Source organism: Nilaparvata lugens, chromosome 8 (genome assembly GCF_014356525.2).
Source record: "Nilaparvata lugens isolate BPH chromosome 8, ASM1435652v1, whole genome shotgun sequence".
In the NCBI taxonomy this organism is placed as follows: domain Eukaryota; kingdom Metazoa; phylum Arthropoda; class Insecta; order Hemiptera; family Delphacidae; genus Nilaparvata; species Nilaparvata lugens.
The window spans coordinates 44,036,515-44,063,433 of record NC_052511.1 but is presented as its reverse complement, the minus strand read 5'-3'; the positions used below and the strand labels follow the sequence as shown (position 1 = coordinate 44,063,433).

The 26,919-nt window shown below is 32.3% G+C and overlaps 1 protein-coding gene across 1 annotated transcript in view; it reads right to left on the bottom strand.

Annotated features, from left to right (window-relative positions):
• The window catches only part of LOC111044318, a 43,370-nt gene extending 20,085 nt beyond the window's left edge, over positions 1 to 23,285 (bottom strand). Inside the window, exons 1-7 of the mRNA XM_039435158.1 lie at positions 23,148 to 23,285; positions 22,876 to 22,923; positions 11,943 to 12,146; positions 11,205 to 11,387; positions 9,383 to 9,601; positions 6,071 to 6,257; positions 3,774 to 4,054 (exon numbers count right to left, since the gene is read on the bottom strand). Coding sequence (XP_039291092.1) covers positions 3,774 to 4,054; positions 6,071 to 6,257; positions 9,383 to 9,601; positions 11,205 to 11,387; positions 11,943 to 12,026 — 954 coding nt within the window. The 5' untranslated portion in view covers positions 12,027 to 12,146; positions 22,876 to 22,923; positions 23,148 to 23,285. The remainder of the gene's footprint in view (positions 1 to 3,773; positions 4,055 to 6,070; positions 6,258 to 9,382; positions 9,602 to 11,204; positions 11,388 to 11,942; positions 12,147 to 22,875; positions 22,924 to 23,147) is intronic.
• Positions 23,286 to 26,919: the final 3,634 nt, after the last annotated feature.

Genomic DNA, 26,919 nt, shown 5'->3' with positions numbered 1-26,919 from the left:
ATTAAAACCCAGTTTCGAAGAATTAGAAGAATACTGATGCCTTAGTATGTGATATATATCTCCAGTTATTTAATTCAGTGGTCCAACCCTCAATTAACCAGATGTTTATGTACAATATTAATACCAGTGGATTGTTCACTTAAGGACTGCTTTCCAGTGAGTTTTTGTTTTGTTGAACCAAAACAGTAACCGTGATAAACCTATTGGTTTATTCCTATATATTATTCCTATATTTTGTCCTAATTATAGGACAGTTTATTGGTAATAATGGACATAGCGTCAAACAATGTATGAGCACTCTCATAAGATGACCCAGGTTTTAGTTTCTGCTCAACGCAAAAAAAAATTATTGGAAAATTATGGCATCTGCATTCGAATTTATGAAAATTAGGAATCAACCCTAATGCCCAAAAGTTGATCAACTGACTGATCAACTTATGTAAAACAGGTCCTACGTTAAGTTCGTTTACTATGGCATCTGGCTTATAATTCATGTACAGTAGACGCTAAAATAGTAGTAAATGCATCTCAAGTATCGAGAAATTTATTATAAACATTTGATAACTAGTCAAAAATAATTGTCTACTCAAAAGGTATCTGACAACTATGGACGATTTTAAATAAACACGAATAATTCAACTTTTTTAGTGACAGTTTTTACCCTATTAACGGTCAGTGTTTGTAAATTGCTTGAACAGTAATAATTCATGTGAAAGGTCCATTATAAAACTCACGTAGGTTTATAATCCAAACAGACAATGAATGTGTACAAATTAAGTTCAATTTATGGAAAATATTCATTTAGAAATAGAAATAAGGAGGAAGGACGAATATGTGCCTGTGAGAACTCATAGAACAAAAAGTTGATTAATGCTTATGAATGAGAAAATGCGATGAAGTTTTAGAAAATTAAATGGCCCTTTTAGTGTTTTACAAAAGCGAAAAAATGTGAGAGAAGATTTTAATATAAATATATGATATGAGTGCGTGAGATATTAGTAAGCATGATAAGCCGTACTTCAAAACCAACAACCATCCATAATAATAACTGTTATTTGAAGCAGGGTCAAAATCTCCTTTTTCTTATCAAAATGAATTAATTGAGCAACTAGCATTCGCTTCTAGCATATTAGAAAAAGCACGAATTTGTTCAACTTGACACCAATAATGTAAATATATACACACAACCCAAAGATTCACCTGAAACTAATGAATGAAAATCTAGCAGAAAAATTAAATTAAAAAAGCCATGGAGAGGGAAATTGGGAACTCATCATGCTAACATCAAAGTGCGAGGAGTTTAATCATTAATTTATTAAATGAGCATAAATTCGAACACTCAACAAATTATAAGTAGCATGATTTTTTAAAACTACAATATTTACAAGCACATCTAACAAAAACTCAGCAACATTGGCAACTCCAAGGGGATAAATAATAATGACAACGAGACAAATCATGCTTGGGATTGAACTCAGGTTATGATTCGTATAATACATTAGATTGAAGATAATAGAATAAAGTTCCATGATAAAATCAAAAGATTCATAAAATTGTTACATTGATTGAAGTTTTCAAAAATATATTTAACATTTCTTCGATTGAAGTTGTAAGTGCTGCAGACATTCCTCTCACAACTAGTAAATTTCTTCTTTCGTTATCAATTTGTCAGCAATTTACTTGAATTTAATAAAAACTGTGGATTTATAGGAATATCATAATTATTTTTGTCCAATAGACTATATTTTTCAGAAAAAAGGCACTAAAATATAGAATAGAATCTACTGGAACCGGTTAATTTTCACGTACTCGTTGATTGAAGCGTGATTTCATAAAGTAAGCGCACTTATCTAGTGACTGGCGGTTCTATTATGTAACCATTTTCTCCTCATAGTTCTGCCAATTTAAAGTCTTCAATGTGAATATTATTTCCCAAAATAAGTCTATGACTTGTCAATGTGTGATGAGGTGAGCGATAATAAATAAATGTAGCTCTTGGAGAGCTACAATAATTACCTGAAGCAGATGACGAGGCCATTTTATCGTCAAGATGGATTCCTATACACCAGTGATAGTAAAAGTGAACGGCACAGTGAAAATATAACTTGAATTGTTCCGATCTAGCGACATTGAATAATCCCATTTGAACTTATAGGAATAATATTTGCAATGTACCGATCACTTTCACTGTCACTGGTGTGTGAAAATCCAGCTTTATAACCATCAAATATTTGATAGTCTTAGCACGGGTCTAATAGGTTATAAAATCTTTTATGAATGTTCATTAATTGTCTATGATCTGATTTTTTAAATAAAGAACAATACACAAGGAAAAAAACAGATCGTAGGAGCATAAAAATCATATATAGTATTCGTAGTTACTGTCATTCAATCGTTATTCCTTATTATCATCTCTCTCTAAAAGAGAAAGAATAAAGTCGGTTCTAAGAGCCGAGAGACAAAATGTTAAAAGCTGCAAGACTGATTCACAGTAGCCAACAAACATCTTCGTCACAAACTGAATTGACTAATCACAGTAAGTGATTCAGTGTGAATGAAAGCATTATGAACTGTTATTAATACAAGTCTCAGTTTTATACTATGAATAAAACAAGTTGAGACTCGAGACAAAATATCAGTTTTGCCAAATTGTGAAAAATTGCAATATTTCAATCTTTTCATGCAAGCTCCTATGACTGGAGCTATTCAAGAATATTCAAGGTTATATTCGATTCGACAACACAGTTGATGCAGAGTTGTCAATTTGAATACATATCCAGTCATATGGGCATGCATGAAAAATTGAAATTTCTCTTAACTTGGCAACACGGATATTTATTTTTTCCAAGTTTCAACTTGTTTTATTCAGAGTATAAAACTGAGACTTCTTAATAGCAATTCACGATGCTTTCATCCACACATTTTGTTCAAATTGTTCTATTCAGAGAATATAAGAGCAGAAATGAGTCATCACTTTTAAACTTACACAACTACAAATTTAGATTATAATAAATTTGCTGGACTTTTTAATACCAGTTCACAATACTGTCATTCATTCAGAATCTACTAAATCACATACTTTACTGTGATTATTCAGTCCTGTCTATGACAAATATGTTAAGGTCTCTTCACATTACGCTACGCTGCGCTTAAATACGTCTTCGGAAGACGTAGCCGTCCTATCTCCCAACATTGAAAGCTACGCTACGCTGATGTGGACGGGATGTGAACGCTGATGAAGCTTTCAATGTTGGGATATAGGACGGCTTTTCGTCTTCCGAAGACGTATTTCAGCGTAGCATAGCGTAATGTGAAGAAACCTTGAAGGGATGTGGAATGAGAAGGTGGCTACTGTGAATCGGTTTTGCTGTTCATTCATTCTCACTCGTTGTTCTGAGAAAGTAGTAGAATCATGTAATGTAAAGCTGTATACAGACTTTGCAACTTCACTTTGTACTGTATTTGTACAGAAACAGTAAGGTATAATAAGCGTAGCATCAGCTGATGAAAAGTGAAATGCACGTGTTCTTGGCGCCCAAGTCTGTACGCAGCTTAATATGAAAATAAATTGAAAAATTATAAATCACACAAAAGGCAAGCTCAATGTTATTGTGGCTCTTCTTTCGATGAACGATGAACAGACTTTAGTTTATTGAATTAAAAAATATCGAGTATCCCTGTGGAATCTTAATCGCTATGCAATTATTTTATCTATTCAATTATTATATGAAATGAAAACCTTAAAACTGATGAAATAGTGTGTGGTGACTTACCTGAGGATCGATTTCGGCGTCGTTAGTGGCGTCGTGACTGGCGCCGGCATCAGTGGAGGTGGCTGCGTCGTGGGCGTCGGCGTCGGCCTGCAGCGGCGACGACTCGACGGTGGCCTCCCGCTTGATGGTGTCGGCCGAGAACTTGAGGAAGTGGTGCAGCGACAGAGGCAGCGTGTTGGCCGGCATGCGGCTCAGGTAGTCGGCCACCGACTGATTGCTCGATGCCAGCGACTGCCACGACGAAATGTTGTAGTTCTCGCCACCGATTATCAGTGACACGTCTAAAAGAAAAAGACATCGATTTCATCAGTACCACTATATATTTAAATATTTCAATAAACATAGAAGTTCATTTTCATAGATATGATGTTACTTATGATTCAAATTTAACGGTTATTCGTAAGCAGCTGGTATACATCGCTCCAAAGATTGTAAACTGCATCCCGAACAAGCTCATCGGTGTACCTATTAAGTTTGTTCCAATAAATATTAAAAACTGGATACTTCACAACTATTACTTCTTCCATCTTAATATTTCATGAGTTCAAAATTTTTTCGGCTTTTAAAACTATTCATTATTGTCAGGATTAATTCACAATTAATAGCATTTATTCTAAATATACTTACCATTGTTTGAATAAAAAGATTCCATTTTAAATTATTAGCTTAAGATTTAGAAACAGTTAAGTCTCTACTCCTTCTGGCGAACAAGAGTTTCACTTATGCCAGTAGTTCTTCACCTCAAGCCGTATTTTACAGATAGATGATATAGATATTTAGAATAATAATTATTGTTTTTTTCTGATTGTCACATCTTTGCACTGTTTTTGTGTTTTGGTGAAATAAATTGAATTGAAAATATTAGGGCACACGTCGATTCACATATTAATACAGTTTTATCATCTTAATTTTCATTAATATTCTCATTTCTTCCAATATATTTCTCAAGGTGATACGATGTAACTCTCACCGTCGATCATTATCAGTGGCATGAAAAGAAACATTTGTGCTTATGGAAATTATTGAGAAATTGCATTTATTCAAATGATAATAAATGAATAATTATTATTAAACAAAAAGCCAAACTAATTACATAATTTAATTTGGATTTTCGTTTAATATTTTTTTGTGCTTAGACTATTTTTCATCCAAATTCGAATCTTAATAAAACATTTTGAAATGATCATATCCTATTTGAAATTTATTTTGAATGCAATTATATTTCTTTGGACGACATTTAATAATAATTATTACCCTACATTCTCAGTCGTATGTCTATAAAACAACACACCTGTTGTTGATATTTCAATTGGAGAGAAGAGATTGATTTCATCAATACCTCTATATTATTTGAAAACACTCAACATAATTAGTAGGTACACAGACTTCATGGTAAACCCCTTTGACTAATTCAAACCAGGCCATATATTTAAAAACACAACATGATTGATATCATGTAAGAACTTTAATGCCAAAACATGCAACATTTCCAGCTTTGAAACCTTTTTCAACCCAGGTTTTACCATGAAACCTGGGTACTGATCATGTAAAGTTTTTTCAAATAAATAATTGTATCGATTGACAAAATTATAAATACATTTTTATTTCTTTACATCAAGGGAAATATTATACAAAATAAATTTCTGATCATACTTTTATTAAATTGCCGGTTTTGAGACTGTATTATGAACATGTTTCCTCTAATCATACTTTTGAAAGTAGCATTTAAAAAATCTCGAAAACCGATCCAAGCAATAGTCATCCTTGTTATTCACGATCCATTGAATAGAAGACGGCTACATTCCATATTGGGTTGAATGTTCATTACTATCTCAATTTTATCTTAAAATAAAAAGAGATTCAAAAGATTATGATTTCACTCTGAAAATGTCAGAAAATTACAGTTGAACAATGTCTGTTAATTTACAGAAAATGTCCTAACCTATAGATAGATGGATTATTATCTAATATTAATTAATGTTCCACCCTGAAAATGTCCTAACCTATATTTGGCACATGAACCAAGTATATTTGCGAGTATTCAGAATGGAACTTCCATTTGTACCTACAGTAAGGTTACTGTATCAACTCAGTTATTATTTTAGGTTGAAATAATAACTGAGTTAAGATAACCTAATTACAAACTCTTTTATTATTTTAGGTTAAAGTAATTATTAACACTCGAATTGAGTGTCAACTCAATTTGGTGGTACAAAAGCTGACATTAAGAAAAATGGTTACTAGATTAATGAAAGGCTGAACATGTTAATGTTGGACAACAAGGATAACAATGCTACCTTCTCCTCTCCTCTCCTTGCTGTTGTCCTTCTGGCCGTTCTTGTCCTGTTCGAGGTCATCGCCTCGCAGGATGAGTTCGGGGGGCATCTGGGCCACCACAGCCACAGGGTAGGCCTGTGTAGTTCCCGCCGACTCCGCGGTCGCCACTGCCGTCTCTGTCAAAATCGGTTTCACGTCCGGCAAAACCTAAAAAAGTCACACACAAACACCATTACAATCACAACAATACAATGATTCAATATGATAATGCAATTCAATTGGACTTATGTAGGCGTTAGTGATATTCATTACAATATTGAAAGAAAAAACAAGCGCTAGCCTAAAACTCCTATACCTAAATTCAGTTGATTGAATTGTTTGAAGTAGGGTTACGTTCATCACATTAACAATTTTCACTTATGATGATTCAATTCAAAATATTTAGGCTTGAGTTATGATTTATGACTGTGATAATGCAATTCGAATGATATTTAGGTTACAGTGATGTTTAATTAGTACAAAAGAATACAATTGTAAAACCTCAAAACAAATGTTCCAAAACTTTGAAGTATGCTGATGTGCAAATGTTCTTTATTCTGTAACCACTGCTTTCACAGCCACAAAACCGCATTTGAAAACTCAACATCACAAAATCTTCAGATGTAAAAAAATTTATAGATGTGGTGTTCAACAAAACTTTAAGTCAACATTAACACTCTCAAGATGCACTTTTATTATGATTGCTGTTATTTGGAATATCGTCATTTATTCTAATAAAAAATGTAAATGTTTCTCCACCTATCTAATGATGTGAGAAATTAATTTTGAACCATACTATAAATTATTTACACATTATCTATAATGGATAAAAATTATGTTGAAACACTAACATTTATCATAGCCTCCTTCATTCCCTGGGATTTCTTAGCCTGCACAAGAAATAAAATCAATCCTAAGTTTAGTTAGTTTTTCTTGTTATCTTTCATTTTTTAATAAAGTATTATTTCTTATTTTACTATTATTTGAATTTGTATTTAATCCATTATTATCATTATTCTATTCTGAAGCTTATCTTTTCTATTATAATTATTTCATGTTGTGACTGCTTGTGTTGTCTATGGAACTCTTCTCCACACGCAGACGTTTAGTCTTTGTGGAGGAATTCCGTAATATTGAGTCTTTCACTGTAAATACTTAAAGGAATAAAAATATTTGAATTTGAATTTATAGTTGAGAAACAAATACAACACATTTCTTAACAACAACAATACAATCAAGTAAAAGATACATAATGAATTTCCTGCTTGTAATACAATATACGAGTAATAACAAAATATCTTGTTGGAACACAAAAAACAGAATTTTTAAAGAATTACTAGTGAAAACTCATATGATTCAATTTTATGACAATAGCAAATAATATGAACATATTATTAAGAAGTGATAGATTGGAACAATAAAATAATAATCTATTAGTCAATATTCCAAGGCAATGTAATGTTTGATATTCAAGACAATGCAATACTTGTCATTTCTAAGAATTGAATGATTCATAGTAATGGTGTGTTTCTAGGAACTACATTCATATCACTAGTCTTTTCACAAATACCATAAAAATAATGTCAGCTTTAATCAATTAATGAACCTTTATAAGGACATTGTTCGTGTAGGAAATTCGACATTTCTGACTTGTACAAACTTTTAGAGATACTGTATGAGTTAGCATTTACTTAATGTTATTACACAAGGAATTCAAATGAATTGATTGAGTAATAAGTAAATAAATTCCATGATCAATGCTACAACATATTGTTTTAAAACTGAACAGAAAAATGAAAATAAAGCCATGCATAACATGAAAGTAACATAAATAAATCCCATGATACAAAAACAGAGATTCTTCTCAAAACTAACTACTAATAACCTGTACTTGATATTAGAAAAAATCTCATGCTATATTGGAAGAAATTAACAAATATAGATTTGGTAGAATTTGAAGCATACTGATTAAAGTCATGCGCACAGTAGTGCGATAATATGATAGCGACGACGACGATTCCTACCATTTAACCACAGCTAAGAAATATTCTCGCCGCTCCCGCCGCCATTGCGATTCGCACCGCTGTACGCAACACTCAAAACCATTACACTGGACAACACAAGTTTATTGTCTTTTTTCTTTAGGGCTACTTTTAATATAAATAAAAATATCAATCTCAGTACCCTTTTAAATTTCTTGAAAATGGCATTAATGTCCGAAGCATGTTGTGATGAAATAATTTAAAAGGGTACTGAGATTGATATTTTTATTTATAACAGGAGTTTAGTTTGGTTTAGTTTCTAAAAAGAGTTTGGTTAGAAGTTTGATATAATAACAATAAATGAATCAACTAAATTAATTTACTTACATACATCCCGACACATCGAGAAATGACAATTTATAGACACAGAAACGAGTATGGAGATGAGCACAACTTTGTATGAATGAACCATATACAATATAATAAACCATACATAAAAGCATATATATACAAGACTCCAGACAACGAGGTATTGGTCTCGAACAGAGTTCCGCAAGAAGTGAGTATAGTAAGAGAAGAATTGATTAAGCTGTGAGTGGCGCGATGAGAGTTTGCAACTGCATGTGGAGAGGGAAGTTTGACTGACCAATTTTTACAAAGAGCTGGCGTAAGTCTGAGCACGAAGCATCCCCCTCCACTCATACACGCTTTTCCTGGTCACAGCTGATCCTATAACCTCTCTAATAGTGAATGATGAAAACAGAGAATCGACTACAGAAAAATATTAAATGGCAATATTCAAACACATAGAACAGAGATGAGTATGAATGAACAACAGACAAAAGATTAACATTTTTGAATACATATTGATGATAGGGATGTGATTTCCGTAATTGAGAAACATTGATCGAATCGTCAAATTCTAGTTTATTATTTTGCTTACAGGACTGCAGTATCGTGTTGAAACGAATACAGTTTCAGTTGTAGTGGAGCTACAGAACCAGTGGTATGAGTAAACCACCTATGATTTAGACTTGAGATAATGAACGTCTGAACGAAACTGCAGAACTGTATGTAAAATCATAAAGTGGAGTATTCTGCCAATACGATAAGAGTTTCTCAATTACAAACAGAAGACTACAGCAAACGAGGTCGTACATAGAGAGGTCAATAGTTTCTTTCTCGAAGAAGTGAGAAGAGGAAACGATGGAATGTGATGGTGATTTGGAGATGCGTACATCTCATGGTCTTATGAATGAACCAGCCAAACGCCCAACAGACCCGAGATTGTGAATAAGTGTTTGAACTGACCGTGGTGGTGCCAACGCGCGCAAGTGTAGTGATCGAAACTTCTGTTTGAACCGAACAACTAACCATTTCATCGGCCTGCATGCCGTGCTGGATCTGCACCGTGTGCGGGGGGCCGTTGTCCTCATCATTGTTATTGTTGTTGTTGTGTTGGCCGTTCTGGTCATCCTGCTGTGTCTGTGTCGTGTGGTCCACCGTTCCATTCTCGTCCTCACCTTGTACCTGAAACGCAAACAAACCACAAACTCAGTACATACAGTGAAACAGAAATACAATATAAGAGGTTCGTCTTGTTTTTTCTAGCCCGAATTATTGTCAAATAATACGGAATATTGAAAAAGAAGAAAAAAATTGTACAAACATATTACAATATTATGCAGATTACTACAAAGATAATAGGAAAAACAGAGGTTCGTCAAGACTCTTCCTAGACCGAATTTATGTCGAAGAATATTCATTTTACGAATATAATGTACATTATTATTATTATAAGAATTGTTGGAGTAGATTCAACATTTCCAAGATATGCTGAACCAGTATAATGTAGTATAATACAGTATCTCTACTAATCTCTACTATTGTAGGCTACTGAAGAATTGATCCACGATCAAATGAAAAACAAGTCAGTAATTTATCTTTAAATCAACATACTCCACAATTGACAATAATTTCATGTGCATAGAAACTGAAGGTTCAAGTAAATAAACTAGTAGAAAGAAACAGAATATTGTTTTTACAAACTTTTTTCGTTGTTTATTTTCTAGAAGTTTACTAAACAATGCGGCAAATAGAACGAAATTGATTTTTGACTAATGCCTCAAGAACGAGCTCTATATCTCTGCAACAATAATAGATTCCATTAAAGCAATTGATTGCCTAAATTTGTTTCAATAGAAAACAAAATAACGAATTCAATAATGCATTGACTTCATTTTAGAATCCAGACTTGAGAAAGTTGAAAGTAGAATAAATTTAAGAAATAATTCCAATTGAATATCAAAGTATTATTGAACAGACAAACTATTGAGCACATTAATACAATGAATGAGGACAAAACAATTAGCCTATTCAGAACTTATCTTTCACAGGTCAAAAAGTTTCAATTCAATCGCCTCTACATTACAAACCGATGAGTAATATGCATTTATGTTTATTTTAAGTTAATAAAATATGTTATATTTCTGTAAAACTTTGACTCAGAGCTGTATTCATGAAAGCTTGAATCAAAATTCAAATAAAATTGAGTATAACAGTAATATACAGAACTCTTACCATTATATGAATATGAGTTACCTACTTTCGTTACTTCATTACTGTTTTATAGTGTTTCCTGATACGAACATCAATAAATCACGACTGAACGTGGATAAATGAATTTAGCTTGATAAACCTCTATAACAATCAATTGATACATTTAGCGATAACAAGGAGTTCCAGTGGATTGAGAGCGAGTCTACCATTAATTGAATTTACTTTCCATTACGAATGTTAATGAATATTTAATTTCCATACGCTAGTTAATGAATAGTTTTGAACACTTTTATAACAATTTAACAGTCTAAATTTCGAGTATATATTAGTGAAAACTACATTACTCCACATAAAAATGTGGAGCGCTTTCGGACATAAAAACCCTATTCGACACTCATGATAGAGTGAAGTAGATGGATGTTATGTCCGAAGACGCTCCGCACGGTAAGTGATAGTTTTATTATTTACATAATATTAAATTCAACTGAAATCTTGTAACGGTTTGATTATGAATGAGTAGTCTCTCTGATGATGAAGCTTTATGAATGAATCATTATGTAAGTGTAGACTACACTGGCTTTAAGCCACTAGTAGATATGTGGAATTGACTAACCTGGTTTTGTGTGCCTGCATTGTTAGCAGTGTTTGTGGGGAAGTTGAGCGTGAGAGCACCATTCATGTCGACGGGTCTCAGGTAGGTCACGCCCGACTCATCGAAGCTGATCAAGCCCAGCACTTGGTTGCCGGCCGTTCCAATCTTCAACAAACAACATCAAATTAAATTCAATCAAGTTTCATTGTATTTACGAAATTACTGGTTAGTTAATGGTGAATTGAGTAGAATATTTATGCATTTAATCAGTTTATGCACTTCAACCATAAAAATTCATTTTTTTACTTTTCAAGTTCGGACTGATATTTTTGTTAAGTGAAAACATCACCTAATTATTATTCTGGAAACTCTTATTCGTCAAAATTCGGGTGCCTAACGAGATTCAAAGAAATATTCTCAGGCCCGGTTGCACGAAAGTCTATTAAATTTTAATCATGATTAAATCCACGAGAACCAATCAGAGATGGCTATTAAGAAAAGAAGGCTTCTATGATTGGCTCTCGTAGCATTTATCATGATTAAATTTCAATCGGCTTTTGTGCAACCGAGAATTAGAATTCTCGTAGGCTACGGAGAGGCTTTTTTGGACTCTAGCTGTTGTCTTCTCCCGATCATATTGTATGATTGATGACTGTTAGTTAATAATGAATGAGTTATTTGATGTCATATGACAACAATAATTATGAATACCGTTGATACCTGATGCGCCAGTTTGGTGGTTGTGAACTGATGTCCAGCGGGAAGCGAGCCAGTGAATGGCGTCCCATAGGGCGTGAAGTTCATTGCAACAGCAAGCGAGCAACTGCTGCTTCTGCTTCTGCCTCTTCACTTGCAACAAGACGCAAGCAACACACTTGTTGCAACACGTGTCCCACCAATCAACACCAGTCACTGATGGACCACCTGCAACAAAACAATCGGACTAAATATTTAAAAATGTTAGGCTATATTTTCGATCTTACTAGGCGTCCGCAGAAATACAAAAATTGTAAAACCTGTAACTGTGTTCATAACCTATAAGTAAATTTTGAAACATCAATTTTTCCCAGAAAAGTTAATTCGACCATTGTAATACTGTAAGTATCTTTCTTATTAATAGATATACTATTGAATAGACAGCCACTTTGTTCTTTTATTTTTGTTCTTCTGTTATACTAATTTTCCTCTACTTTTGCTATTTTGTTAATTTTGAAGTGTATTTTAATAGAGGCTGTTTGTAGTTTGAAATAGGTTCTGTACGATATAGTAATTTTCATTTTACTTTTACTTCTATTGCCAACATATTATTTCATTTTTACATTTTCTGTAATTATTGTTTGAGTTTTCCTTGTGAGAATAAAGTTAGTATTATGTAAATCTATATTGATATCAGTCATGAAAATTTACAATAGAATTTCTAGTAAAAGATGAGCTATTGTAATATTTTTCAAACTTTTGACATTTTTTCTAATGAATTGATTTGGGATTATTTGTAAATATTTTATTATTTCCAAACATTACTATTTTCAAGCTATGTTAATATTCACAACTCTTCCTCATACACAGATTTGTCTCTGTGACGGAAAAATTCCCAATTTATCCCAAATCGTACAATTAATATTGTTGTGTATACGTTTCTTTGAAATGCATTCGACATTATTTATTTGAAAGAAAAATGATTTGAAAGCAGCTATTGCTGCTTTTTCATGCGAGTAAATAATGTAGAATCAGATAGAATAAATTAGTGATTGATAATATTCCCTAGTGCATTATACAGATTTCCTTGCAGAACTTCAAATTGGACTTGTATGTGAAAGTACAAGTTTTGGGGAGTGTTATTGTGCTTTGTGCTAACTCACTTTAAATGCAAGTATTCAACAATAGCTAGAAGCAAATTGCAATGTTTTGCAATTCGAGTTATGTGATACTTCTTGAATATTTGTATCTTCACCAACTAATATTGTACAGTATTAGCACTTGACTAGATAATTACTGGGAAATTGATTGATATTATATAATGAAATTATATTAACTTTTTGGTGAGGGCTACTCTTATTTATCAGGAAATAAAAAATTTAAGTATCCTTTTAGATTAAAATAGAAATCTAATACGAATTTAATCCTGATAATGAAATTTAATTACATCCTATTTTTGTATTATTAAACTTATTCATCAAGTTATAACATGCATTAATTGTTTTTTTCTTTTTAATTAATATTGAAGTAAGAAATTATAGAAATCTTCAAGAACAAAATTATATTTTTAACTAAAAGTCTATAAATCCAATTACGTTAATCGAATTCCCCGCTGATGAATCGTTTTTTTAGTTTTTTTTACAAAGTTGAACAACATTTATAGGGATATAGAACAGGCTTTGTTATAATATTCTTATGAGATTAGTAGAATGCCTACTACTAGAGAGTCTACGTTCATGACGGTGTGAAATCTTTTAATGGGTCTTGACTGAAATGATAGTCTGTCAGTGAATGTCTTTGTAGATAAGAAAAAGAAAACTTCATGTTCGGATTGCATTTGAGAGAAAACATTTTCAATAACAAGAATAACCCAGATAGGATGATTAATGCAAGTGAAAAAGAAATAGTAAAATTTATAGATTTTAGAAACTATTGATTTGAACTAGATTAATGCATTTTCAAATTACCAATGAAAAATATAATTTCAAGTCGTGTTTAAAAATTTCTCTAATAAGTGAATATTCTCCATATTAAAAATAACTGAGTGTCATAAATTATTATTATTTTGGTATTTGAAACATCTAAATTCAAAAAAATGGTTTGTATGAATATTTTTGGACAGAAAATTTTCTGGAAATCTAGAAGACATAACCTCATTTAGACTTTTAATGTTACCTCAATTTGATAGAGAAATAGTACAAGGTATTCTTAGTTTTTCACTCCCAATCTGTGCTTCATTGTAAAAAAAAATAAAGAATATTCATGAAAAAAGTCAAAACTATTTTGAAACTAGATGATGCATTTAATAAGTCAAGAGAAGAGTCGAGAAAATAGTCCTGTACAAATAGTAATACTTGGAAACATGAAAACAATATTCAAGAGATGCGAAAGAAACACGATTGACTGAAAGACATAGTTTTCCATTACTCCCACAATACAAAACTTTAATAATCTCTTTATAGAAGACACAGCATTTCAGTATACGCAACATAGACACAAATGAATAACAATACTTATAATACATTACTGGACTAGACAAGAATAGTAGTCTAGCAATAGTTGCCCCGCATTCTATTTGTATCGAGTTGAACTTTCATACATTCTCTCCCTTTTGATTTATTCATTGAGAGAGTTATTAGGAAATTTGACTGCAATAAAAATAAAATAATAAAAATACAAATTTTGATAAGCGAGTCAGTACCATACCTATTTCAATATTTATTATCTATGAGAGTGTCAATGTGCTTTTTTTTAATATTACTGGAGATGTTTGAATAGATTCTTCTGTTTGAATAGGTACTCCTACCTAATAGGGCAGTATAGTTTTGAAGTTTTGATTTTGTAATCCTTTACATAATAAAAAACATTTCTGTATGTTGGTTCTACACTTCTAGAGCTAACTTGTTAACACAGTGTAACTGTGTGTAGGCTACACTGTAGGCCTACTTTAGAACTATGATGCCCTTGAATTAATGAACATTTTTCATTTCAAACAAATTTATTGGGAGTTCAAAATCAAGTGCTCCCTTAAATAATTAGATCATGCATCAAATACAATATCAGCAGCATCCAAAAATTATGTTCTCTACAAAACTGCATCACATTTGTGATACTACATATCTCATGCAGTACTGATTTTGTATAGTTAATAATGTTCACATCACTAAACATTACAACGGCGTCACTAAACGATAGCAAACGAAAACAAATGTTTACGTAATGAAACAATCATACTGTTTAAACATCCATCATCTCAGATGATATTAAAAGCATCATTCTTGAAAATGACAATTTTTTAGCTTTGTTACAAACCTGTGCATAGTTTGTGAGAGAGGAATTTACAAGTAATTAGTGCCAGGCTGGTTGAATGACAGAAATGGGGAAGTTATAATTATTTTAGTAGAGTCCGAAGAAAAACGATCAAACTAACAACATTAGTTATGCCACAGTGCATAAAATAAGTGGCCCACTTGGTATTACAGTAAAAAATATTTTTATAATTATACCTCTGTATGAACGTATTATTAAACATAAATATTATATCATATAAATATAACGATTTGAGGTGTGCTAATTGAAAAAAATGTGTAATTCACGTAATTTTACTAAATGTCTGAAAGGAAACATTCAATGCACGATCATTACTTTAAAGAAATTCATTTTTCTAAGAATTCTACTTCTGTATTCAACGCAGCACAGTGTCATTATTACCGCTAGACCCAAAAACGTTTCAAGTTTATAGCGTTCTAGCCCGCATACGCAAAGAATAACCAATCTATATCGTTCCTCCATGACAAAAGCTTACTATCCGGCTAGCCGACATGTTAAACTCCGGTATAAATGGTATAGAAGTTTTGAAACCTTTTTAAAATTCACTGGGAATTAATGATAATTTCAAGGACAAACAAATGTTTTTCTAGATGTGATTGATAGTGTAGGTGGAAAAATTGGAACACAAAATAACAGTGCAATTAGAGTGCTGCCTTGCCCGTCGCCTGCTACATCTCAAGGTCAATGAACTTGTTCGGTACAGCCACAGAAAGAAATTAGGCGTTACTGTATTTCGGGCAGCATCATACACAGTTACACACTACAACTTTTCGTGAACCGATAAACAACAAGTTAAACAATGTAATGTTGATTTTATATTTCTTTGCCATAAAAATGATTTCTTTCCAAATTGAATACAAAAATTCAAATACTGAACACCTTGAAACGCTAATCTGTTTTGGCGCAACCCGTATGTGTAGTGTAGTGTTGGAGATAAAAATTGTAACGGTTTCAGTGGCTCATCAGAGTTGCAACATCTTTCAATATAAATCTATTACTTCATGTCATCACCGCTGCTAAACCAAAAAAAAAGAATTACTAGTACCCTTTATTATTTTATTTCAGACACGAATAGTTTATGCCAATCAAGTGTCAAAACACTTTCAATTTTTTGACACTTGATAATGCTTGATAATGGCTGGCTAAAGCCATTCGTGTCTAAAATAAAATAAAAAAAGATACTATAGTGAGGTGCACGTTATAATGACAGTATTTGTTCAACTTTGGTTTTGCTATCCTTGTCTATCATTCGACAAAGCCGGTGGTAATATCCTTTTCTAGGTCCACAACGATGCCAATTATGTTTTTGACAGTGTAGAAATATGATTAATTAATGCATAGAATCGGCATCGCTATTCTCCTATCTTTATCCACTGCCATTATAAAGTGGACCTCATATAGTAATTCTATGTAATAATTGAACATTCAAGTAGCCCTATCGAAATATTTGAGAGGAAATAGTATATTTCGCACCTAGGGCCGAAAATGAGACTTTTCCGGCTCGAAATCAGTTTTCAAGTCCGAGGCTGTAGGCCGAGACAAAAAAAAACATTTTTGCCCATGGTGAGAACGTTATTTTTCGCCACACAGGAAAATAAACAATATAAATATGAGAATAATAGTTTATTAGGCACTTCCGAAAGCAAATCAGGAAGGTCATAGCTCTAGCAAATCTGAGGTAATCTGAATATCAGGAAATTGTCCAAGTATTTTTATTTTTTATTCTGATTTGTGTAAATAACCTAAAAGATTATGTTCAATTATGTAAGAGGTTGAGTTTATACTTTTTATTCTTCCAAGTGACAATAAGATGATATTATTATAAATGTTTTGATTCTTGAATAATAAAAACAAATAATGAAAAGTTTTTTGATCAGCTGTTTTAGCACACTTGAAATTTGGCCAATCTGAATGTCAACGTCAACAATGCTTGTTGTCGTTGACTTCGGAAGTTTAGGTTAGAAGTTTCTATCCTACTATGAAAATAGAATTTGAATAATTTATAATATATATCTTATCTGTATTTTATTCATCCAAATAAAATGATAGTATCTTATTGCAGAATACTTATTCAATTCTAGAAGCATAAACTGATTCCGTTTCATAAACCATTTTGTAAACACGTTCACATCAAATCAGAATCAGCTGACTTCAAGGTTATTTTACAGCCCTAGGGCCGTAAGACTTTTACCGGCCTGGTCAGAAAAAAATCATTTTCGGCCTCCATATCACGCACGAAAACCAGCTCATTACATCCAAGTGGGGCGAAAAATAAATTTATTTCAAGTTAGGAATAACATACAAAGAATTAAAGATAATATTTTCTTTATCCATTATGAACTGTGATTCAGACACTTTTGATTGTCACTGCATCACCGACGTACAGTTAACAAAGTTACTGCAGTACATTTAAAATTGATTATGATACTGTATATTGATGATAGAGTGAAAAATCATAAGTATGGGAATTGGTACACAAAGAGAACACTTCCGTATATTAAGAGTTTTGAATGGCATTTAAATACTACAAGAAACTAACAAATTAAAGGGAATTATTAAAAATGGAATATTCTGTATAGCGATAGTGATGCAAAGTGATTATTATTGATAATAACTACGTTTCAACATGAAGGGCCTCATTTATGAAAAAAATCTTAAGAAAGTTATTTTAGAGCATTTTCTATCACCGAAATTGTTCTGTTTGGTTCCTATTGCTAGGCAGCCAAAGCATGTACAAGAGCGTAGAAACTAGAGAATAATTTATAAATACGATCTGTAGACACATATGTGAACTATAAATCGAATAATTGCATGTTTCAAAATTATTGCAATGCATACTAGATAAAATTGAGGAATTCATGACTCATGAAGAATATATGTTAAAATTAATTCTTATACACAATACTGAAGTTCATTGACGTATAGTGAACGATGTGAACCTAGGCTAGTAGAGATGATTTTATCTCAATTGAAGGAAATATGCAATGCTTAATCAATCATATCTTAACAAAAGCTCAAACAGGGAGATGAACAATGTGAAAACAAGAATAAGAATAATGTTGATTTCAAGGTGTGATCCTTATTCCAAGATTAAACTTCCATAATTATATAAATGGACATCACTGATTAGTCTCCTAAAAGTTGAATTCCTCAAATGTAGCCCACTGTAACAAAACTTAATTCTAATCAACGCGTAAATGTAGGCTTTTGAAACACAAATGACGGGAATTCATTTATTGAATAGGACTTCAGAAAAATGATAACTCTCAGAGGTATTTCAGAATGAATTATTTCTATAATAAAATGTTTTATGCCACGCAATAGGAATAGATGTATTTGGATACAATTAAATTATAAAAAATACATTGATTTTACAAAGATAATTCACTTTCGGTTTCAATGATATGCACATAAGAGAATAATATCGAGAATGAAAATTGAGACAAGTTGTAATAAAAATTACATCTAAAACAAGAAGCACAGTAAGCATTCCTATAATTAAAAGGGAAGTTTAAATTCAGACTAAACCAAGTTAACTTCCCTTATAGCCTACTTACTATTATTATATTAAATAAACGCAAAAGAATACTAGTGAATTTAATTGGGAAACTATATTATTCTGTATGCCTTACTTATCTTGTAACTACTAATTTTTTGTTGTATGGTTTATTTCTTGAGAATATAAATAACACTTTAGATGAATTCAACAAAGTTTGAATTCTATTTCAGTAACAACCAATTATTTTCTACTATTTATTCATTAATAATAATCATAGAAATATATTTCAACAAAACACCTACGACAGCAACGAATGGATGAAAAATAAAACAGCATTCAAATTGTTAGGGCCGAAAATTGAGAGGTAAGGACGAGCAACAAAAATGAAGGCCGATAAAAATGATCTGCATATTGCATCCGGATGGACTTGAGCCTAAAAATGTTTGGAATAACGAAATATTCAAGTTCAAGTACGGTTATATGTTGGAAGTGGATGGTAAGGTAAGTTACTTTCAAAACCATTTCACCTTTGCCAGCTAGCCAGCCAGCAGTACTGCGCTTTCACTTTCACTTTTGGCCATAATGTCACCTCCTCTCTCACTCCAACTCACTTTACCACCCACCTCCCATCATAATTCCCTCTCTCTCTAACTCACTACACCACCTATCTCCCATCCTTGTCCAGCCTCTTTCTCAGTCTACAACATCGAGCAGATTCTACCGTGGCCTAGATAGAGCGCACCAACACAGAAAATAATCTGGCCAAGCAACAGAAACTTTCTTCGGCTACAATTTTAAAGGAATAGTCGTTGAAATTCATGACCTGACTTTCCGCTATCCGTGATACAGATCTAAATAATGACAAGAAAATGAGCTGAAAGTGTAGTCTTGATGAAAGTAAATGAACTAACTGTTACTAGAGGAACAACAAATACATGATTGAAAACAGATTTGAAATCCAATAAAACTGGATTCAGTTTGTCCTAATATATTTCAAAAAGTCATGTAATAAGTAGTTTTGAATTACATGCTTCAATTTTAATGAAAAATCATTTTTCTGTTGGGGAATATCTTTAATTGTGATACATAGTTAGCCAAAAAAAATAAATATTAAGAAATAGGCAGTCTTATTTGAGATAGAGATGAAGGTTTCCAAGATTTATTTGGAAAAAGGATTCTATTAAAGCTTGGTTTTAATTCAAATGATGTAATCTAGTCTTAGTTATTAATTTATGTAGGCTAATCATATTATATTTTTGATAATTCTAAAATTGAAATAATTATGAAGCAATAATTATTTATCTAGTTGAACCCATAGCGCAAAGCGCTGCTTCCTTTTTTCACATGAGCTGCCATCTTATTCTTCATCTATGAAATGGTAATTCAATGAAGAGGTTTAATCAGTTCTTCCAAGAACCTGCCAGGTAGCATGATTATCCATTTCAATTTATTTCACATTTTTGACCCGAAATATTTATTTTTCTTCATAAAACTAAAGAAAAACTGCAAATGTAGTGCTTCCAACTTTAGTTCTGGTACTAACCGCCCGAATTATGTTATTTTTTTAATTGGATTGAATTTCTCAAAAGAGATAGTTACTCAATATCTTGAAGAATGTATCCTCAAAACTTCATGAATTTATTTTTTAAGTTGGCTTACCAATAAATTGTGTAATGACTTTGCAAAAAATTCAAACTGTACATTAAAATTACTTTTAGGTACCGTACTTTTAAAAATGAATCATTATTCTTGAATAACATTTGTTTGATTTTTTCCCTATCAAGTAAAAGGTGCAATTAGTTCAAAAATAGCCTAGCCTCAATATCCAAAGTGAAAGTTTCCCTCCAACGCCAAACTGCTCTATACAATCCCTTTATTGTTTGGTAAAAATTTACACCATTTTGAGCGTCGGGGGGAGGGGGTGAAGGTGCGAAATTTCACTTTTTCAAAAATATTTCGAAAACTAAGCGTTTCAGCATAGATTGTTTTTTTCTATACAAAAGAAATCTGAGTAACATTCTGAACATAAATGTTATTTTGCATAATTATGGTAAATTTAATGGTTTCTGAGTTACAGAGGGGATAAACGTAGACATTTTAAAGATTTCGCCGATTTTTGGGAGAGTTGTGACAATATCAATACTTAAAAAACAATTCATATAATTATGTTGTATGAAAGTAAATAGTGATTATACTAGCCGGAGGTAAACCAAGAATTCTCTTTTGGAGATACAGTATAAATATTTTTTGGGGGGGAGGGGGTACATACACTATATTATTATTTAGGTCCATACTGTAATATTACGTTTGGGAATTTTGAGAGAATACAACCCCTTAGCCTTCCCTTTGGCAGTCATCTGGTAGGCTAGTGTCTTGTGGTTATTGATAAGCTCATGAACCTGATAACCTCACCTCTTTCTCAAACGGTGCTCCATTTAGAGGAAGAGAGGGCTGAAAATCGATACTCAATACTACTGACTACTGATTCACTCTGAAGTCTAGCTTAATTATATGCAGTGATGTAATGTGTGAGCTATTTACTCTGCATCTACGAATAGATTATTAATTTATTGATTTTCTTGTCAAATGTGACTGAAATTGATCAATTTGAACTATTTTAAAACAATTTTATAAATTCCCAAAATTTCTTGGCTGGGGAAATATTTCCAAATCATAAATTCCTACCTACATCACTAGCTCCTAGTGTTTTAAAGTAGGCATGGATTTTAAAATTGAAAGAATATTATTGCAAAAAAATCTTTACAATATCAAAATAAATTTAGTTTGATTTGGTAATTCAATATTAATCTATAAACATGTTAATTTAGTAGAATTTAATTTGAGAATTTAGTGTTACAACTATAATTCTAACGCAATATTAATAAAATATCATTTTTTCTGGATAAGAGTTTTTCAAGGCTCATTGGGCTACGACCAATAAAATTAATTATTTTGCCTTGCAAAGTTTAATGGAAATAGAAAATATACTGTATTTATTTTTAGAGGGCTATTTGGGAGGTTTATAAATATCTACTAGTAATCAAACCTTTATTTTCACAACCGGTGTTATCCAATAAACTTATTCCATTACCAAGGAAAAATACTAATATTCTATTAGACCTAATATTTTTAGACTGTACGAATGATATTATTTAAATTTATTTTAGACTTCTAAATAAAATTTCTAGTAGGAAACTTACAATAATTTATAGATATTATTAATGAACTTTATAGTTAGGTCTATTATTAACTTACTATTTTCAAGTAATTTATTTTATTATAGTAAACACTAAAATAGGTTCAGGTTTGTTTTACGCATAATGTAAGTATTGTAAATAAAAAGGCATAATTTATGTTTGCTTGTAAATTTTTTTATACATCATCATATTAAATTGCGGTATTCTATATAGCCTAGCCTAACCTACTTGAGCTATTTAATTTATAATTATTATTTAAAAAAAAATAAGTAAGAATATTTTTTATTTTAGAAATAATAATGATAGCCTATTTCTAAACCATTTGATAAGATCATCTGTAAAATATGTAATTATCAAGTTAGGTTAGATTTCTATGTTTACGGAGACTTGAGTAACTAATACAATACAATCAATCAGGTTTATATAAAAATAGAATTTAACAACTAATTAACAAAATAAAACTATAATATTTTAATTAATTATTAGAAAAATACCATAAAAAAATGTTTAGGTTTGAAAAATTTGTAGTTGTCATTCAGAAAACAAGCTAACCTCTACGTCCCGTTAGACATATAAACACATTACGCTGAGTGAAAATATAAAAGTAATACCATTATTATATTTTTTACGTAATGGATTATTTTAATAAACATAAATTAAATTTATTATGACAGATAATATACTTTAGACTAATCAAGGAAATGAATACGTGATTAAAAGTTTCTTCATCAGCCTAACCCATGACAAATGGAGGATAGTTTTAGCCTATGTGGCTTTCCGAGTAATTGGTCTTTGCAACAAATTTTTCAGACTTGAATACTGTGATATCAAAAAGATAAAAAATGAATTGTTTCATAATCCAAGATTTTTTAAGAATCTTTGATAAAAAGTTCTAGAAAGGCTCAACCAGGATACGGGAAGACCTACTTACCTAAAAAATGGGATCCACTTTCTCATTTCCTATGTTCTCAACTGTCATCTGAAAGTAAAAATATATTGTTTATCAACAAAAGCATTTAAATTACATGTACAAATAAAAACAAACATAATGTTTGAGCAAAGCTATACAAATATTCTTTTAATAAATATTAACTGGCATAGCCTAGAAAATCGTCATACACCAAAATAGGGTCACAGAGGCCTATCAGACGTTACTATTAATTTAGCAAAAATTGATGAGAATCGTTATCACAAATAAATTACCTTATCATAGGCTTCCTCATTGTTTCACACACAACAAATTGACACTAATTCACACACAGAAATTCCAAAAAAATAAAATTAGACCTATCTGACAACAAACTAACAAAAACACCTGCTGTGAGCTTCGCGACTTTGCGATATTACGTTGTTTTCATATCGAATCGGTAGGGGCGACACTAGCGTTTTTAAATCGAAAAAAATAATCGATCTATTTGCTCTCGAGATCCCGCGAAAATTTGAAGATAGTGAAAAAAATGTTTACTCAAGATGAAGTACCTACACGGTTTATCAAAAAGTTTTGGCATGCTTTATCAAATTAAGTTAAAATTATTTTTAAATTGAATAAAAATTGATTTCTAAACAAAAAAATAATACAAAAACAAGAAGTAATGTAAATACAAATTCTCAAAATACTATAAAAAGTACCGAGTTGGATAAAACATTTATTGTCTGAACATTTTTATCTTTCTAAACTAGATCAAGTTCATTGTACACTAGCAGAAGTAAAACTAGACCGCCAGAAGTAGCAATTACAAAAGGAGAAACCAAACTTTTTTAGTTATTGAGGATGTATTTCATTCAAATACAGTAACCCCACCGCTAGCCTAACAAAAATCTATCAAACAAACTGTGAATCAGATCTAAATTGGAATTCATAATATAGGAAATCCACTCTTCCTATATTGGAATAGTATGTATCAAATATCCAGTTTTTTACAGTTGATAGGACATATTTATTGTGGATTTGTGACTGGTGAGGCTATTGGGAATGCTATAAGTTATACAATCTTTTTGGAGCAATATAAATAGTGCTGAGCTGTTTTCGAATAATTGTAATGATTACCTAAAACATATCATGCAAATTCATTTTCATTGCATAGTTGTATGGATTTCATTATTTTTCAAAACTTATTCCTTGTAGCTATTGAAATACTTGAAAATACATAACACATACAATGGCGGGATGGTCATAACTCTTAGTTCACTAAAAGCATTTTTAAAATGTACAATAATGATCAATTTTTAAATGTTCTGATTATTATTTCTTGCACAATTAAGAGTGTTGGCGAAAGAGTATCAAAAGTACTTCCCAAATTATCAATTCATAATCTATGTAGTGATTGAACTATTGCAAAATATCACATTCTCAACCTAGCTACATTTATATTATACACTATGTATTTATTAGTACGGTACTGGCCATATTTTGAATAATTTTCAAGAATTTATATTTATTAATACTGTCATTATCTTAAAGAATGTGTAGGATACAAATTTTAATACAGTAATCTATTACAATTAAAGGTAATCAATACCTAATGTTTCTTCCACTTGAACCCCTCTTCGGTTATTACACCCATTTTTGGCTTAATTGTTTTCTCTCAGGACAATTATTACATAAATTCATCAACCATGCAATTCATATTTAATTTGTATTCACTCTTATTTTTAGTATTCAGGATATAGAGAATAATTGACATCTAGCCATTTATCAAATAACGAGATGCCTCTAATAGAGGCATCTCGTCTATAAACGTTCGTCGCCTTATTGTTCTATCTCCAAACAAACAAACTTTATCATCCGCAAAATAATACCTTGCCATCTATCATTTAGTTATAGTTCAATAATCAATAATAATTATAACTCAATTTAATTATGATTATAATTCAGTAGTCCATGGCAGAAACTTTAAAATGTAAGCATCATTATCTTTTTTGAAGAAAACATATTTTATTACTTCGGTGTTTAGTATTTTTCTAAGATGGGTCATACAAGATAGAATGATAATGGCCGGGAATCACATAGCCGCACCGAGCCCGCGCCGTGGTATGGCCGAGTGTCGGACGTACTACGGCGAGTGAGAAAACAAAGGCTTTCAATCGTGTAGAGACACATACTACACCGCACAGCGTAAGCACCGTCACCGTGTTTGTTGCCCGAGCCGTGCCCGCGCCGTCATCAACTAGATCAGTTTACTTTTTGACGGTGACAGTGCGGCCTCATTTAACATAGAGAGTGAAAAACTTATTGAAGAGATACGGAAGTTTCCAGTTTTGTACGATCAAAGTGATGAGAAATATGGTTGAACAGAAAAATAAGTTAAAATAAAAGTAGAACCAAATAAATTACGCCAAAGGTTTAATTGACATAATATAATAGATGATAAAATAAACAACAAAAAGTATAAAAGAAGGAACCCGTGACAGTGTCTTAAATTTGAAATTTGAAACTAATTATGTGTAGATGCAGAAGACAGAAGATAACAATATGCTGATATATATTTCCGATACATGACTGATGATGGTTTTTTATGCACCGAAATATATACCAGCACTATGATTCTCATCTTCTGTGTCTACAGAATTATAGTTAAAATTGAAAAATATAAATTCGAATCGGATGTAGGTAAAATGTTTTTAATAGTTTTATATTGTTAACAATAGTTTAACACATTCAGATATCAGACCACAGTAGCACTACAGATCTGATACACTGCTGCCGCTCGGCTGTCGCACGGATATGTGTGTTCTCCTACCACCATCACCGTGTCGCGGGCTCGGTGCGGTTATGTGTCACGGCCTTGAGTCGATAATTTAAAATATGCTTCGAGCATCTACAACTACTATAACTTACTTTCAGTGGTGCTCACAGGGAGGGGTGTGGCTTTCTCGAAATTCGTGGATGGTGGTTTTGGGTTTTAAAAAGGAGAAAGTAGACCTTTTTTGCAAGGGTCCCTATTCAGTATTGTTTATTGTTTTGAATGGACGGATTCAAGGATCCAAAGGTTTAAAGAACTCCACACGTCAACCGAAGCTTATTGTGTTCCCAAGTAGTATGTTAGTTAGGCAAACCAATACCTGTGTTCCTTACAAGAACCAGGAGTTTTTCCCTATACTAACATCCCATTCATCACCCGGTTGCTTGATGCAATCCAGTGTGATATGCTTGGCAGTCTCTTCAGACTGATTAGTTCTCGTGACCTACGTGAGTTCCACTCCTGGTTTTCTTTGAAGGTCCTACCGCTGAGGAAGGGGTGGCCAAGTTGCCTCTAGGGCACCCGGCCACCCTTGACTCAGACTCTTGACCCACATTTGTGCCTGGAGTTTCACCCATCTCTGGTCTCTTGGGATTTTTCTTTTTGCCCCTCCAAAATTTCGCAGGGTCAGAAGCCTCACCTCTCTCAAGAAATTTTGCCTAAATGGCCGCCCTTCTTTGAGCAGTGGTGAGTTTTGGCCATTCCACCCACAAACTCGTGACCTACGTGAGTTCCACTCCTGGTCTTTTTGTAGGTCCTTCCGCTGAGAGAGGGGACGCCAAACTGCCTCTAGGGTGCCCGGCGCCCGGTCATCCTCAACTCGGCCTCTTGACCCACATTTGTGCCTGGAGTTTCACCAATCTCTGGTCTCTTGGGTTTTTCTTTTTGCCCCTCCGAAACTGCCCTGATAGGGTAGATCCCGTGGGTTTGACGGCAAGGCATTAACTTCTGGAGTTGCCTTGAGGTCCATTTTAGTTGCCTTCTACGACAAGCATGGATACTGTGGGTGAATTCTGGTTTTCAACACATTCTTGAGTACGATGATCGACTCAAGGCTCCCCCAACCCACAGGGGGCTCCCAATTCAGTAACAAATATACTGGATTTGAGATATGCAGGGATGGTGCGTACCTGCTTACATGACCTCTATTCTTCGTTCTGATGCCACAGACCCAAAGCATACCAATTTTATTACGTTTAATTCTTACCTTAAATTCAACAAAGTAATGCCAATAT